Raw genomic sequence first — 15,681 nt, 5'->3', positions numbered from 1 at the left:
TAAGGCCCTGTACACACTAGGCGTTTTTCAACGCGCGTTTAACGCCGAGCTAACGCGCGTTAGCTCGGCGTTTAGCACTGGCTCAGTTTGGAAATGGACGAGAAAGTAATTGATTGTGTGTGCTCCTTCATCGTCGCTATAAGGCAGCACATATATCTCAAAGCGCCCGTAAAGTGCCCGCAAAACGCGCGTTTTAACAAAAATCTATAAACGCGCGTTAAACGCGCGCTTGGCGTTTGAGTGTGTACGGCTGCATAGAACTCTTGGTTCTTTAAAACGCGCGTTTAAAAGCGCGCGTTGAAAAACGCCTAGTGTGTACAGGGTCTAATACTTTATTTTCAATTTAAAAAACAAGGCTTAAAAAGTCAGTCATTCTTTTTAAAACAATTGACTAAATATACATAAAATCGTATTAAAATTCGTTGAAAATCTTAGTTTTTCAATACAGCAGTCTTTTCACGTAATCTTAAAATATGTACGAGTACACTAATCGTTGAAATGAATGGTTTCAATCATTATAAGACAGAAGGCGAATTACATTGTATGGATATTTGTCTTTGGGAATGTTTGAAGAATAGTCAAATAAGTTTAATGTTTCGATTGCTACAAAGTTCTCTTTACCTTTGAAGTGTATTGAATTCACCTCCATATACTGTATTAACATATCAACCATCTTTTGCAATTGCTCGTGGAAACCGTTTGAGTCTTAATTTTTTTGTCTTCTACACGTACATCTTGTAGTAATGCTGATTGCAGCTTCAAGGCCGAAAATGCTTCCATGTGTGTCAAACCAAAGGCTTCCAATCTTTTCGCTATCGCGTATCAGTCTTATTAAATTTAAAAAGATCATATCCATGTCCATCATACAGCAAATAAAAGAATTGTGTAATCGAAGCATCTCATAAATGTTTAGCGATCTCTCTATTAATTGCAAGATTGCACCCTTCGCATACGACCTCAATCTTAGGCTTTTCTTTCGTTCGTTGCTTGAATTACGGAAACTTGGAAGAGAATTTAGCCATTTGTAAAAGTGTTGCTCCGTGTACATCAGACAATCCAGGAATGAATCTTGTTGATCACAAAACAGCAGATAATATTTTTCTTCGGTGCATGTTTTATGTTTATAATCACTGGGCAATTGGCTTAAGACTTTTACGTAATCCATTTTGACGTCGTAGCACTTGCTTAAACGACAAAATTTATACCTGACACCATCCCTTTTATTTAGAGAACATTTACCACTTCCGAAAGAACAAGGGATTACCTCTCTTTGGAGGAGGATATTCTCTTTAAATTAAAGAAGTCTGTACAAGAACTGTACGTGATTGCTTCGTAACAATTTGATACTTCTGGATCTCCGCAAACCTCACAGTATTTAGGAGTTTCGGTTAACGCAGCAGCAATTTAAGCATAAACTCGAAATAATAATAAAATCAATTAAACGAATTGTCTCAACTGTTTCGCTTGATCGATCGACCGATGACATTAATACTTTCAAGTTTGAATTTTTTTGATAGTTAATTAATAGTTAGTAATTACAATAATGAAATCTAAACAATTATGAGCTAATTAACAAAATTATGTAACAATTTTATGCTAATTATCTCAGCTAAGGATTGTTTTTTAAAATGTATGAATAATTATGTAGTTGTCAAGTGTCAAGTATAATCTCTTGCTCTGAAGATTACACTTGCATTGTGATTACAAGATAAAATTTAAATATTTGATGTATGCATAAAGAATAAATTTATTTGGACAAGTTGCAATGAAGCAAAGTTGTTTTTGTAATAATTTTGACATTATTGGTTTATTTTCCTGTAGGGAGTCTTTTCCAATATGCATTTAGTATGTCTGTGATGCTCTCCTGATGAAATTTGGGTATGCTGATACTCCACAACCATTTGCATAAAGCCAACTCCTCACATTTCTCAATGTGATGAGTTGACTTTATGCAAATGGATTTTTAGTTTTTTCTTTTTCTTTGAAGGCAGCAAATTCTATTTATCAAAAATTGCACTTTAGGAAATGTAACTTGTATTTTTAATAATTTAGAGAAAAAAAAATTATAACGTGATGTTATCAAGAATACGATATAAAGTCTACTGATGTTAAAATAACAATAGTAGACAGTAATGTTATCTTTATATATTTATTAATAGTTAATTCAGTATTTCAGCTAGCTAGCTTGTATACATTTTTAATTTTAAATCTTTTATTAGTTTAATCTTTGGAGTGAATCTTTATCATTTTTAAAGTTCAACTTTTATTTTCTCATTTGTTGAAATGCCTGAGGTTGTGTTTTCAAAATAAACATTCGTACATTGTTAGTTATCTTTACCTCTATTTGTCACAGATAGAAACTGTAAATATCCAAGTTTCTTTTAATGGCTGTAGTGAATCTGATAATTGTGACTAATGTTATCTGGTATCTCTCTATATGAAGAACTCATGTCATGCATTCTCTAACCTGATTTGTTTTTATGGCAATAATACGGGAGATTTGAAATAAAAAGAATGAGATAGTGAACTTGGATGATGCTTATAAAAGGGTGATTTTTTATTATTTTTTTTCCAAGCTCTGATGGTCCATAAAACAATGGCAAGTGTAAATAACAAAATGAATTTATTACCAAAAGTTAGGTACAAACACGGTTACGTAATTACAGTGAAGATTTGGGCATCTGCCATACCTGTGGACAAGCTTTTTCATCCCCTTGTCATACAATGTTACCACTGGTGAATTGAGGTGGCCTTAACAATGTTGTTTTGAAGTTTGTCATTAGTCTCAAATCTCTGCCCTGCTAGCCACGTTCTCAGTTCAGAAAACAGGTGGAAGTCTTCGCACATTAAAAAAGCTCCAATCTGGGTGGAAGTCTTCACCACCTTTAAATACCTATCGTATAGACCCAATTTAGTGCCGAGCAACTTCTACCTCTTTCCTAAACAGAGAAAGTGGCTAGGAGGGCAGAGGTTTGAGACTAATGACTATCTTCAAAAAAACGTTAGGGCCCATCTCGAGTCATTGGCGGTGACATTTTATGACAATGGGACGGAAAAGCTTGTCCACAGGTATGACAAATGCCTCAATCTTCACGGCGATTATGTTGAAAAATAACCATGTTTGTACCTAACTTTTGGTAGTATATTCAATTTGTTATTTACACTTGTGTTTTTTTTTTTTTTATGGACCATTGGAGCTTGAAAAAAAAAACAGCCTGTGTACTTGTAAAAATTAACTTGAGGCTTATATTTTTAAGGTAATAAAAGATTAAGAGGAATGAAGATGTTTCAGTTGATGTTCTCATTGTCTATCTACCACTTGCTGAATGGCTGGTTAAATACTACTGGCCTATGTTGGGAGTTAGCAGGTTTTTGCTTTTTGAGCTTTGCTATGCTATTTAGACAAAGTTCCATCTAGGCTTGATGTTCCAAAGTGGTTGATATTGACCCATGGCTTCATAAGGCATTTTGGGAGGGTCAAAAATTAGTCAGGTTGATTTTTGAAAACAGTTCAGGATAATGTAAATTTGCATTCAGTAGAGTGCAAATTTACACCATCCTGAACAGCCATTTACATAACCCATTGGACTAATACTTTTTCATTAATTGATTTTAAATAGATATTTTCTATCATTAATACTAGCTTATCAGGCTTATTGTCATTATCAATAATTAAAAAACTGTTTTAGCAAATGAGGAGGGGATAGGTAAGAGGTCAAGGAATCCTTAGAGGTTGGCAGTCAGAAAAGTTTGGGAATGTCCTGCTCTAGACATTCTAGAAGGAAAGGCAGCAGATTGCCATATAAGTTTTAATGAATGATGCTGTGAAAAGTTTTTTTATTAATTACTTTATTCCAATCATTTAATTAGCCATATTATAGCCCGATATTTAGGCAATCGTTTGGTGATGATATTTACTACTCGGGCTATGAGTTGTTGATATTTTTTTATTAATTTTCTTGATTTGAAATGGTCTATTTATAAGAAACTAATTAATAAAAGACAAAAATTTGGATAATATGACTATAGATTTACATTAATCATGTAGACTAGGAATTATTCATAGTTTCAAAATATAGTTATAATGGTTGAATAAATGTAAATGAAAAAAAATATCAAGATGATTGTAAGGTATATAAGTATTTAGCAAGATTGAGTCAGCAGAAAATCTAGTCAAAATTCTTCTCCAGGAATATATTTAACTATACTGTATATACTACATACTTTTATCTATAATTATTCATTCCTTTTGGTAAATGTTTGAGATATTAGATTTGATACTTGATAACCCTCGGGAATTTGAATCAAATTCTGATCTTGTTAAACAATAGTTGACGATGGAATTTTTTTATTTGGATTTTGATGTATTATCAACGTAACAATTTATAAATTGTCAATATTTTGTAACTTGGACTTTAATTAATAATTGTGTTTCAAAATTTTTGATTAGTAAGTAATTTTTATAATTTCTTTTTGTAATGAATGTTAATAATTATGTAATAAATGATGATAATGTCTTCTCAGTTTGTTTTATTTTTTAGATGTATGTCATCCAGACAATAGAACAGTTAAGATAATAAATTATAGTAATATTTTTATTTATTTATTTATTTTTAATTTATATTCTGTGTAACTTTTACATTTTTCAGTATGTCAGAACATGAGTTAACTGATGTCTTATCATGGTTTTAAAACGTAGTAACTCATAACCTTGCTTTAAGAGATTTCATTTGATTTTTTGTTTTTATTTCATTTATTGAGAACTCTGATCCTATTTTAAACTCTTCTTTTCCTCTTTAAGCTTCAATTAAATATTTTTGACCTTACATATGTATCCAAGATGACTTTTGACCCCTACCCTATGTGAACTGAGAAGAGAAAGATATTTTAATAGAAATATATTAATTTTGAATCTTGATTCTTCTTCTAGCACTTATGTACAGCAATATTTGTGTAACAATATTGTTTTGTCTGCTTTATAATTCTATACTAAACAATAGTTAATGTTGTTAATTTAACATTAAACATATTTTATTTATATTTTTGATAACTACTAGAAAAGCCAATATTATTTTTCTGTATTTTAATGTTTGTAACAGCAGACTTTTGCTTAATTAGTGTGTTAAGGTTGAATGCTTGATTGACTATATGAGAATTAAAAACAAACGGTAAAATATTTCTACAGTTTAAAAATTAGACTTATTTATGTTAATTATAAATTCAAACTTTAAAGAATTTAATTTGACTTTTTCTTTCTTGGAATGTGAACACAAAAATCAGGAAAAATACTTCTTACGTGCGTATTTGGACGACGCAATGTAAATATAAGTTACAGCACGACCGTCTAATTCTATTTTAAAATAAAATCGTATCTTATCACGCACATTTAAATAATAATAAATAATTTTTATCTCTAAGAAGCCCGAGGAGAAACTTTTGATATTAAGAATGTTTCATTTACTAAAGATAATTTTTTATAGTTTTGATAAGGATTTCACTTCCTACGTCATACTAAAGTATGGTTTCTAATTTTGACTTTTGCTGATATTTAAAATTTGATTGTGAAATTATAAAATATATTGTATGCTTTCTTTAAATGGGAGATATTTTAGTGTATGTTGTTCTTATAAAATATTTGTCGTCATAGAAAGTTTTTTCTTGTTGTTGGAAATTACAAAATCGCTTTTATAAATTTAATAGTTTTATGCAAACATACAGATAACTATAGTTGTAAATTACTGTAAGATGGCGAGATGGCTGAACGGTTAGGGTCTGTTGTTGTGGAAGACCCAAGATCAAATCTGGATGGGATGAAAAACCCAGGAATTTTTTGGGCGAGGTTCGTCTCTCGTGATCTGGCTGCCCTATTGTGGACCTGGATGAACCCATAATGAGCTTGCTAAAGTTAGTACCCACAAGGTGGAGAGTTTAAAAAATATGTAAAATATTTTTTCCAAATATCAACAAATATTTTTATAAAATTTTATAAGTTTACTAAGATACAATATCCTGTAATGTAATATCATGTAGATTTTGTGTAAATAAATACAATTTTTTCCTTAAGTGTTTGGTTTGAACAAAATGTACTACAGTACTTGATAATAGGCTCCTTGGCTTTTATAGACCCTGCTACTATTCACGAAGACTTAAGCTCTAGCTTGTTTTGTCCAAAATTTGTATCCTATGAAGAGTTGTGCATTTGTGAATGGTGATTTGATTCTCCATAATAAAAATATCACAATGCTGCTTCTTGCTTGTTTTGAATGTTGTACATTCAAACATTTGCCAGAGATAAGATAATTTAGTTATTTTTGTACTCTTATATTACTTGAGACATAAATAGTCTGATACTTACAGAAACTTTGCTTTTTTTATATTTGTAAAAGTTATTACTAAAAAACTTCACTTATCTTTTTATTATTACAAAAAAAAAAAAAAAACATTTTGGATATGTTAAAACGTTGAGAATTCAGATCTAACAGATTTAGGTTAATGAAGAACGTTAACTAGTTCAAAGTTACTAGGTTTAGATGCTAAACAAGATTTCCCAATTTTTTTCTGTTTGTAAGGTTAAATTTAAACACTTGCACTGTACTGTTTTGAATTTAATTGTAAATGGTTATTAATAATTATTACAAAAATAAAAAAGGGGAGGCAATAGAATCAAGTTTGCTTAATCATCCCTATCAAAGATCTTGTGTAGAAGTACTTTTTTACTCCATTTTTTGCATCAATATGTTTGATTTTGTACTACTATTTTAATTTTAAGTAAATTATATTCTCATTTTAACTAGGAATTATCTTAAGATGTATAAAAATATCATTTGAATCTATAATTATTTTCTCTCAAAAACTTGAAACAAAACAAATTGTTCATAGTTGACAATAATTTAACCTTCAGTTTGTAGATATATCTTTTAAATTGCTTTATTTTTAGATGTTTTTATTTATTGATGTACTTAAATTGGTATTGGAAACTGATAGACTTTTTGCAACTTAATATTTCTTAAAACTACAAATGGATAATTTATATAGATTAAAATCTTTAATTGCTAACATCTTGGTGGTTTGAAGAAAAAAAACCCATCTTTTATTCTCCAAAACAATCAATAAATGTAGTAGAATTATTGATTCCGGTATGGTCTATTTGATAAATTGCAGATCTCCGACAAGTTGGAAATGAAGTTTCTCAAGGAGATTTCTATCAATAGAATTTTGTAATTAGTTTTTATGATGATTTTATTGGAAAGGGATGGTGTTGATTTATAAAATAATTCTACCTACTTCTGTTGTTATATAATTATCAATTAATGCTTATTCACTCTCATCTAGGAGCTGCTTCAGAAGTATTTTGTTTTATCAGAATTTTTGACTCGATTATACATTGTCGATTTGAAGTTGATTTTACAGATAACTTTTGTTTTTGACTATGGTCCTTTGGGTTTAGTTTTATTCTATCTGTCCTTTTCTAAACTATTCTCCAGAAACTTTCTGTAGATGTTAAACTAGACTAAAATCCATAGATCCAGGTTAGTTCTAAGTACCCCTACAGCATCTAATTTTAAGTTTTATGATCACTTCTTTCCTGTTTTCAGTTTGTTGTCTCTCTTACAGCAGAAGGTGTTCAGATGGGAATCCTTCAAGAGATAAAAGACACAGAATGACCAACAGGTACTAGTATATAATGTTTGACATAACAGGCACAGAAAATTGTCTGTATAGATTGTGTCAAAGGTTAGAATGCTTTGTGTATGAACAACAATCAGCATTCATTTAGCCTTTACCCAAAGGTGAAAATTGATTACTCCTCTATAGTTTGTGGAACTTTTTAGTACGATTTAATTGCAAAAACCGCCAAAAAAATTGCCGATTTGTCCACGTGCTTTCCTAAGGGTTGCATAATTGTTGGTCATTTCTCCATCGAAATTCTTCAAACCAGTTCCGTGCACTTGGAATTAGTACGTATGTCGACAACCTCATCACAAGGATCAGCATTCTTATAGGAATTTCATTTCGCAATCTCTCGTTTTTCTATGCAAATGCTGGATGTTTTGTGAGCGAGGATCGCTTAAGCCAAGACTAAATAGAGATCGCTAAATCAGCATTTTGCCGCCACCTTGACTTTTCGTGCGAGCGTTAATTATACGGGAACAATTTGCCCAAGGGGGTTGGATTTCCCGGAATAATCGAAGGGTGAGAAGTGTTTTCGTCAGCTGTTTCCCGGGAGAGTGACGTAGTTTTTGTTCCGCGGTAACTAAAATATCACTATGGTAACGAAAATAAACGATATTTTGTTGCATTCCACTTAGGCGACAACTGATCTGTCATTCCTATCTTCCGAGGGTAAGTAGGACCTCCGCGGGGGAGGGATTTTACGCGCTTTAAAGTGTTTTCTCAAGTAGTATTTACCATATTCTCTCTCAGCTCGCGATCTCGCGCGATAGTAAACAAAGCGGTCGATCTCGTAAATCTGCGGATCATCTAGAGCAGTGGTTTCCAACCTTTTCATTAGCGTACCCCGTGACATGTCATATCTCTAGATTGTACCCCGTGACATGTCATATCTCTAGATTGTACCCCGTGACATGTCATATCTCTAGATTGTACCCCTCATTTAAGAAATTGAGTGAGTAACCGTATTGTTAATTTTACATATTGTAACTTTAAATTAAAGAAAAAAAACCTAAAAGAAAAAATGTATAATAAAGTTGATTGTTGCAAGGAACATTTTTTATCTAATAATTTTTTTAATACTATTAGTTTGTGATACATAATATATTATTTTTTCTGCCATAATAACTTTTTTCTGTACCCCTAAACAACCTATCGCGTACCCTTAGGGGTACGCGTACCACAGGTTGGGAATCGCTGATCTAGAGATAACGCTTTCCTTATCCTAAATTATTATAAATACTCCTTATCACGGACTCGGAATGTACGCGCTAGTAAAACTATAAATCTATCAAAGTCTAGATATTTCTAAAATATTTTTCATTTAAGGGCTGTCCATAAATTACATTCGCATTTTTCTTGAAATTTTTACTCCCCCATTATCCCAGTTTGTCCAATTTTCTGTAAATCCCTCCCTTCGGATGTTCAACAGAACTCAACTTCTCTCAAAAGCTTTATGCCTTTTATTATTCATAAAGTGATAAACTGTATAAAATTTAATGAAATCAAACTGACTTCCATTGAAGTTCAATCCTCCCTCTTTCCCTTCCAGTGTGGACGCCGTTTATGGACAGCCCTTAGGAAGTTTCGTGTTTTAAGGGTAAGCGCACTTACAAATGCGCGAATCGCAATTTTCTGTATATTTAGTGGGGCAATTATCTCCTTTGATTCCAGAGATGCCTTTTTTTGTGCATCTTTTTGTGGCTGTATGTGTGCGCTTTCTTCTTCATAAAATCTGGCATTTGTAAAATAGAGACCTCTGCAGGAAGGAGATCCTAGATCAGGGGTGTCCAACAGTTTTTGCGCCCTGGCCGGATTGGAAAGAAAATTTTTTCCAGGGGCCGAACCAGAGGCTGCTCTAGGAAGATTTTGAGATGGTGCGAGATCTCATTGTGGTGTCACCCCGTAGAGACTAAATTGTAGACAGAGATTGCAGATACATTTTTCACATTATTATGCTTTATCAACACACTACGCTGTACTTAAGAGATTTGTAATGGAGGGTTAACTCTAAACGCGCAGTGAGGAGTTGACCTTTTTTAGGCGTCAGAATTTTTCATCGATCTATTTGGACTTCAGTACGTAATATTGAAAGATTGATCGCGAGCCACATAAATTTATTAGACGGGCCCGCGGGTCGTATGTTGGCCATGCCTGTCCTAGATCCTTTACTGAATGTTCTGTTTTACGTGGGGAATCTAGTGTATAAATACCGAAAGGTAACTGCTCAGAATATCTGAGTGTCTGTTGATTGCCATAGAAATCTGAGCAGTTACCTTTCAGTTATCATAGAGGAGGATAAGAAAAAGCCTTCAGGATATAACAAGGCTGTTCGAAAAGACTCTTTTGCTGTACAGAAACCAAAGTCCTCTGTAGATAGTAAAAAGTCTTTTAAAGGTCTTACACGGATTTCTTACGGAATTAATTAAGATATCTTACTTTTCTACACAAAACGTAAATTCGCTAAGTCTTAAAGGGCCTCCTTCTCTTAAGGTCCCGAATACGCGCATTTCTAATCGAAACTCGATTTGTCCCTATTGCCTACCGATGTTGTAATTCTTCACCAGCGAAAAAATGCTAAATCATTGGTATCTCCGCGTCCTTGTCAGTCTAGTTTCTAATCACGTGAACTCGGTCCTTGGAAAAGGGTAATTAAATGCTTTTAACTAGGCTGTTCCATCGTTAATGGGACAGTGACGTCATCTCTACGTCCCACGGAATCGTTTCCCGCAGCGCTTCGCGATTGCTTAAATCCCGATTCGTGAGCAATCCGTTTTTTTCGGAGCGGTGGGTGGGCCACTCGCCCGATTCACGTGCGGACACGTTTTCTTTTTTTTCCCCCTGCGATCGATATCTTGTCGTCTGTGACGCATTTCTCCGACCTTCCACGCTCCGTTATCGGAGTGTACATGCATTACGGAGATAATTACCAGATACGGGTCGCATCCCGAGCCGCTACACCGATGACGTCAGCGGTGTGACGACAAAAGCCGGTTGCTTTAAAAACCTCCGATGCGCGGGAGAGTGTTTAGTTTTCGTACGGATACGCGACCGGATCGTCAGGTACGCACCCTTTCTTTCGTAGCGAGATTTGCGGCGAGAAACGACTCCAGATGGAGATCTATTATTTTTGACATGGTTTCGCCGAATTATTTGCTCGGGGAAGTTGCGTCACTTCCCTTCTACCAGGATGTTTTTTTTCTGTTCCTCGTGATTCCGCGCGCGCCATAAAAGTAGGTGAACGTCCCAAAACGGACGCGAAAGAGGTAGTATTTCGATCACGCGATCGCCCCTCGTGTCTTGGACGTGCGCCAGGTGTTGCGTCAGCTATAGTCTGGAAGAGGAGGCTAGAAGTCGGTTCGCGTGTTCTCCTCCACATCTCGTCAGGATGATGTAATTTAATGTGTATCCTCGTCATAATGTAATTAGTTGTGTAACTGATTTTTTTTAAACATTTTGCTTTCCTTTGTAGGCAGTGTGAGGAAATCCAAACGTAAACTTTCAATGTCTGTGGCTGTTGATGTGGCAATGCCAGTCTACAAGGATGCGGTGGTAATTGGTGAGTATTTTCTTTGTTTTTTTTTTTTTTTTTCTGTTTTAGTTGGACCGAACGTCGGTGACCGATTCTAATGCTTCGCTGGCGGGTGGATTTCCTCTCGCCCAATTTTTTATCCTTAGTCGAATGTGTTTTCCTTTTTTTATATTGTAATTGTGGATTTATCAATTTAATGGAGGAGGGTAATGTCGGTCTTTGTGGAACGGAATAAATAACTGCCATCTTCGGCACAATTTTCATTTTGTGGCAGTTTTTTGTTGTAAGGAATTATTTGATTTGTTCGTGCCGATAACTAAACACACTTTATTTATCTTATTGGCAGTGTGTGACATTTGCATTGATTCATGTTATTAGAAATGAGTGTAGTGAAAGTAGATTTTACTTTCTTGCCTGTTATAACATAATGCAAGAAAGTGGTGTAATTGTGTCGGATTTGATCCTATGGATGTTTTACAAATCTCGAGTTTTCAGACCCCTAAAGTCAAAAAAGGGGGAATTTCGGGGAGCGTGTGTGTTGGCATCTGTTGTATTTAAAATCTTGGGATGGGTTAAAGATTGAAATGAAATTTGGCACGGTAACTTGTATATAAGGGGACATTGATGCTATTAAATTTTGTAGTACTGAACTTGAGGGGGTGGGGAGATAGCAGAGACCGTACCTCGGCTGTGGGTAAAACTTAATGAAAATTTTACTTATATGAATTTTAAACTCTCTGAAAAAGATTTTTTTAATCAAAATTTTCCGTTATAAAATTTCAAAATAGTATCCCAAATTTAAAAAAAGTTTTTCAAATAATGCTGGTTTATCTGACAAATTTGAGTTAATTTAAATAATTGTATTCTGAATGATAGTATATTGATATAAGGGTGATTTGTACTGCCTGTCTGATTAATCATAAAAAGTGGGGAGATAAAAGCAAATGCCATAAAGCTTGTTAGTAATATGCCAACAAGGAAAATAATATCTTACTAATGTAGTTTTGATTGTTAGATTTGGGATTGGGTTGCTGCTATTTAGAAGTGAATTATTAGAAGCAAAATTAGAGTTATAGTACTTATGTCATGTATTATCTTTTATAAAAATCTAATAAACAGACAGGTTTCAATATAGTCTAATTTAATTGTTTTATTCTGTAGGAAATGGTCCGTCAGCAATTACGCTCTCCTACATGTTGGCTGGAAACTGGCCATACTATAATGGATCTTCTCACCCTGTTGACTTTTTACATTACAGACTACAAGACAACATTGACAAATCTCTTGTTGAACAGGTATTTTACACTTCAGTACTATGAAATAGCTCCACATTTTTTTTTTTTTAATATTTTGATGCCAATTGAACAATAAAATTCTAACCTGTATACAGGATTTACGATATTTAAGTGAAGGGCTAGAAGGCCGTTCTAACAATCCGGTCTCTCTGTTGTTCGACGTTCTCAACCATCCGGAAGCCGACCTGGGAGTGGACAATCCTTCCCTTCTCTCCTGGTGTCACGAACCGTGGCGAGAAATAGATCACGTTGTCTTGGGCAAGGGACTGCCGGGTGGAGCGTGGCACGTAAGTAGATGTCTCCATCAAAGTAGACAGTACAGTACTTGCAGATGCTGATGTTTACATAATAATTGCAGAAGATGGAAGGTAGCATTTTAACTATTAGTCTTGGATCTTGGATGGAATTACCAAACCTGAGTATTAGAGAATGGGACATGGCAAGAACAAGGTAACTTTTACGTTTTGGCATTTTCTTTTTAAACTGAAATCTTTTTTAATGTTAATTCATACAAATTGAAAATAACTGATTAACAATTGTTTGGTTTTTGAAATGTACACTAAAACTTTGTCTTCACCCATTCATAGCAAATGAATTAGCACGTTCTAATTGTTCCGTGACAACATTATTTTTGACAGTAATGTTCATTAAACTCTCTGAACACAGCTATCTTCAGTCATATTGTAATGCTTTTTCATTGGTTTCCTGTATGAATAGATAAATATTCACATGAAACTGTTACAATAACAATTTAATCATGCAAAATAGGATGCTATAAGCTAACTGATAATCTAGAATATTACTAGAGGTTTGTAACTTGGCAATAAAATGAAGCAATTAACTAATTATGGAAGTGGATGAGCACACATTGCTATAATTAAAAAATTTCTATATTTTAGCATTCTATAATACAAAATTTAACACTAAATTTGAAAATCAATCATTAATTTTCAGCTTACAAAATTTTTATTTTTTTGTGATAGTCACTTTGTATTACCTACTTGTAGTGCAATAACTATTGCCTGATTATGATGACTTAATATTATGGTTGGCAATCTTATTAAATTTTTCATTTTTAGTTCAAAATCATTTAAATTATTATTTAACTGTAAAAATCACATAAGTGATATTGTCCCTTTTTAAACATAGTTTCATACTTTATACATCATACATCAAGTTTATCATGAAGAATATTTTGTGTTACATTCAAATTTGGACACTTAATTTTTGAATAATTTAATTTTTTAAGAATTTCTTGTACTTTCTAATTATCTAGTTTATAAAATGCAGTTTAGTTGTTTTACAAATTCATTTCTTCTAAAGAAAATAAACTACTTTACAATGAACAAGAAAAAGAAAACTTTGTTTCTTGTCACAGTCCATTATTTAGTGTTTGAAAATTTAATGGCAGAATGGTCAAGGTGGCAGACTACCACTCTGGGAACCTGGAATCGAATCTGGATGGTTTCAGAAGTCCCAAACATTTTTCAGGTGGTGGTCATCTGGATGCATGGCCTTGTCCCACACCACCCGGCTGCCTCACTGTGGGCCTGGCTGAACCCATAATTGGCTTGCTAAAAGAGACCCTTTTAGTACTCACTAGGCAGAATGAGTTTAAATTTTCAAACTATATTTTAATAAAAGATAAATGCAAAAAATTTTATTTTATCACAGTTTGTAATTATAAGATGCATTTTGAAATACAGTGGTGCCTCGTATAACGTACTTAATCCGTTCCAGGTGCACATCCGTTAAGTGAAAAGTCCCATAGAAATACATGTTAAAACATAATTTGTTCTGCAGCCTAAAATAACCGTACCAAATGAAAATGAAGCAGTAAACGAATGAAAATGTAGCAGTCACCAATTATGCCGGGTAGTCAGATGTTGTGAGGAGGTGGAGGAACACTTTTTTCACACATTCACACAGATACAGACTTTTTACACATTGCAGCAGGTCTCTTTTTATTGTTTTTTAATCGGAGTCAGATTTAGAAGAGGCTACCGGAGCTTGCAGGTCAACTCCTCTTGTTCCATATTTTGTTTTTTCCTTGCTGGCTTCTTGAAAAACATGTCCAAGGTGGTCTGTTTCTCTCTCTTCTTCAACACTTATCGGAAATGACGGGCAAGGGTGTCATTGTAGAAATCATTGATCCTATTGGCCTCAGCTCTGTTTGGATAATGAGTGTTGGTAAACTCCTGAACCTCTCCCCATTTGACAAGGAAGTTTTTGTCAACTTTCTCTCCTTCTGATGATTTCTTGCTTTGTTTCAATTGAAATCACCTTTCTGTTTTTTTAGAAGCCATGATTTGCACAACACTTGAATAAATGTAAATACCCCCCTGCACTGAAGTGATGTACTGTACGTAATAAACAAGAGAGCAAGCCGAATCCCAACGGAGCTCTGTACTTCAGATATACTAATAATATATTCTAATAATACGAATATATTATAAAAATAGCAGATTGTCATTGGCAAACGAATGGAAACATCATTCGCACTTGTTCGCAGAAAGTCCGTTGTTTGCAGCCAGTCCGTTGCTCGAGTCACGTAACGGCCAAACAGAGAGTCTTTTGTTCGCAGCGTCCGTTATTCGAGGCGTACGTTATACGAGGCACCACTGTACAATGAATTAAAATGATGTGTTGATTGAAGGAAATATTTTCTAAGAATATTACAAACTAAATGAGTAATTTAAGGATTTGTGTATTACCATGAAGAGACAATTCGATCCAGGCTTCTAAACATGGATAGTATTGGTTTGAAGCATCATTTCTTATCCCTGCCTATTCTGGCCAATCTTGTCAGATGGAGCAAAACAAAGTAAATAAATGAAGCTGCAGCTATTTATGTAATATTTGTGTTGTGATCATAACAGTCAATTTCTAAGCAAAATTTATTGCTGTGTATTTTTCAATTATTGCAAGGGCTGAATAACACTTTATTATTAAAATTATTTTCAAATTGGTAAATCAACATAAGATTCTATAAGCAAACATTTCAAAAAATTTTGTACTAGATCAGGGGTGTCCAACCTTTTTGTTACTCTGGGCCGCATTGGAAGAAGTCATGGAGTTTTGGGCCACAAGTATATATAATATATACTTGTGGCCCAATATACAAGTATATTTAAGGATTAACATGTCTAGATTATAATAATAAGTATTAAAACTTTATCACGA

At 33.7% G+C, this 15,681-nt stretch overlaps 1 protein-coding gene across 6 annotated transcripts in view; it reads left to right on the top strand.

The window, feature by feature from the left end:
* LOC111633196 (oxidative stress-induced growth inhibitor 1-like) overlaps window positions 1–15,681 on the top strand; it is a 28,102-nt gene that overhangs the window by 2,170 nt on the left and 10,251 nt on the right. For 4 of the 6 annotated variants that reach the window (XM_023377722.1, XM_023377725.1, XM_023377721.1 and 1 more), the window contains 4 exons: window positions 11,144–11,230; window positions 12,365–12,498; window positions 12,594–12,785; window positions 12,857–12,948. In XM_023377722.1, coding sequence (XP_023233490.1) covers window positions 11,176–11,230; window positions 12,365–12,498; window positions 12,594–12,785; window positions 12,857–12,948 — 473 coding nt within the window. In that variant the 5' untranslated portion in view covers window positions 11,144–11,175. Of the gene's footprint in view, window positions 1–9,652; window positions 10,735–10,756; window positions 11,065–11,143; window positions 11,231–12,364; window positions 12,499–12,593; window positions 12,786–12,856; window positions 12,949–15,681 lie in introns of those variants that run through there. The other 2 variants (XM_023377723.1, XM_023377724.1) reach the window with 2 other exon arrangements.

This window comes from Centruroides sculpturatus, unplaced genomic scaffold, assembly GCF_000671375.1.
Source record: "Centruroides sculpturatus isolate CEXI.00-Female unplaced genomic scaffold, Cexi_2.0 scaffold127, whole genome shotgun sequence".
In the NCBI taxonomy this organism is placed as follows: Eukaryota; Metazoa; Arthropoda; class Arachnida; order Scorpiones; family Buthidae; genus Centruroides; species Centruroides sculpturatus.
Note: the sequence above shows the minus strand (reverse complement) of the source record. Positions and strands in the feature narration are given on the sequence as shown.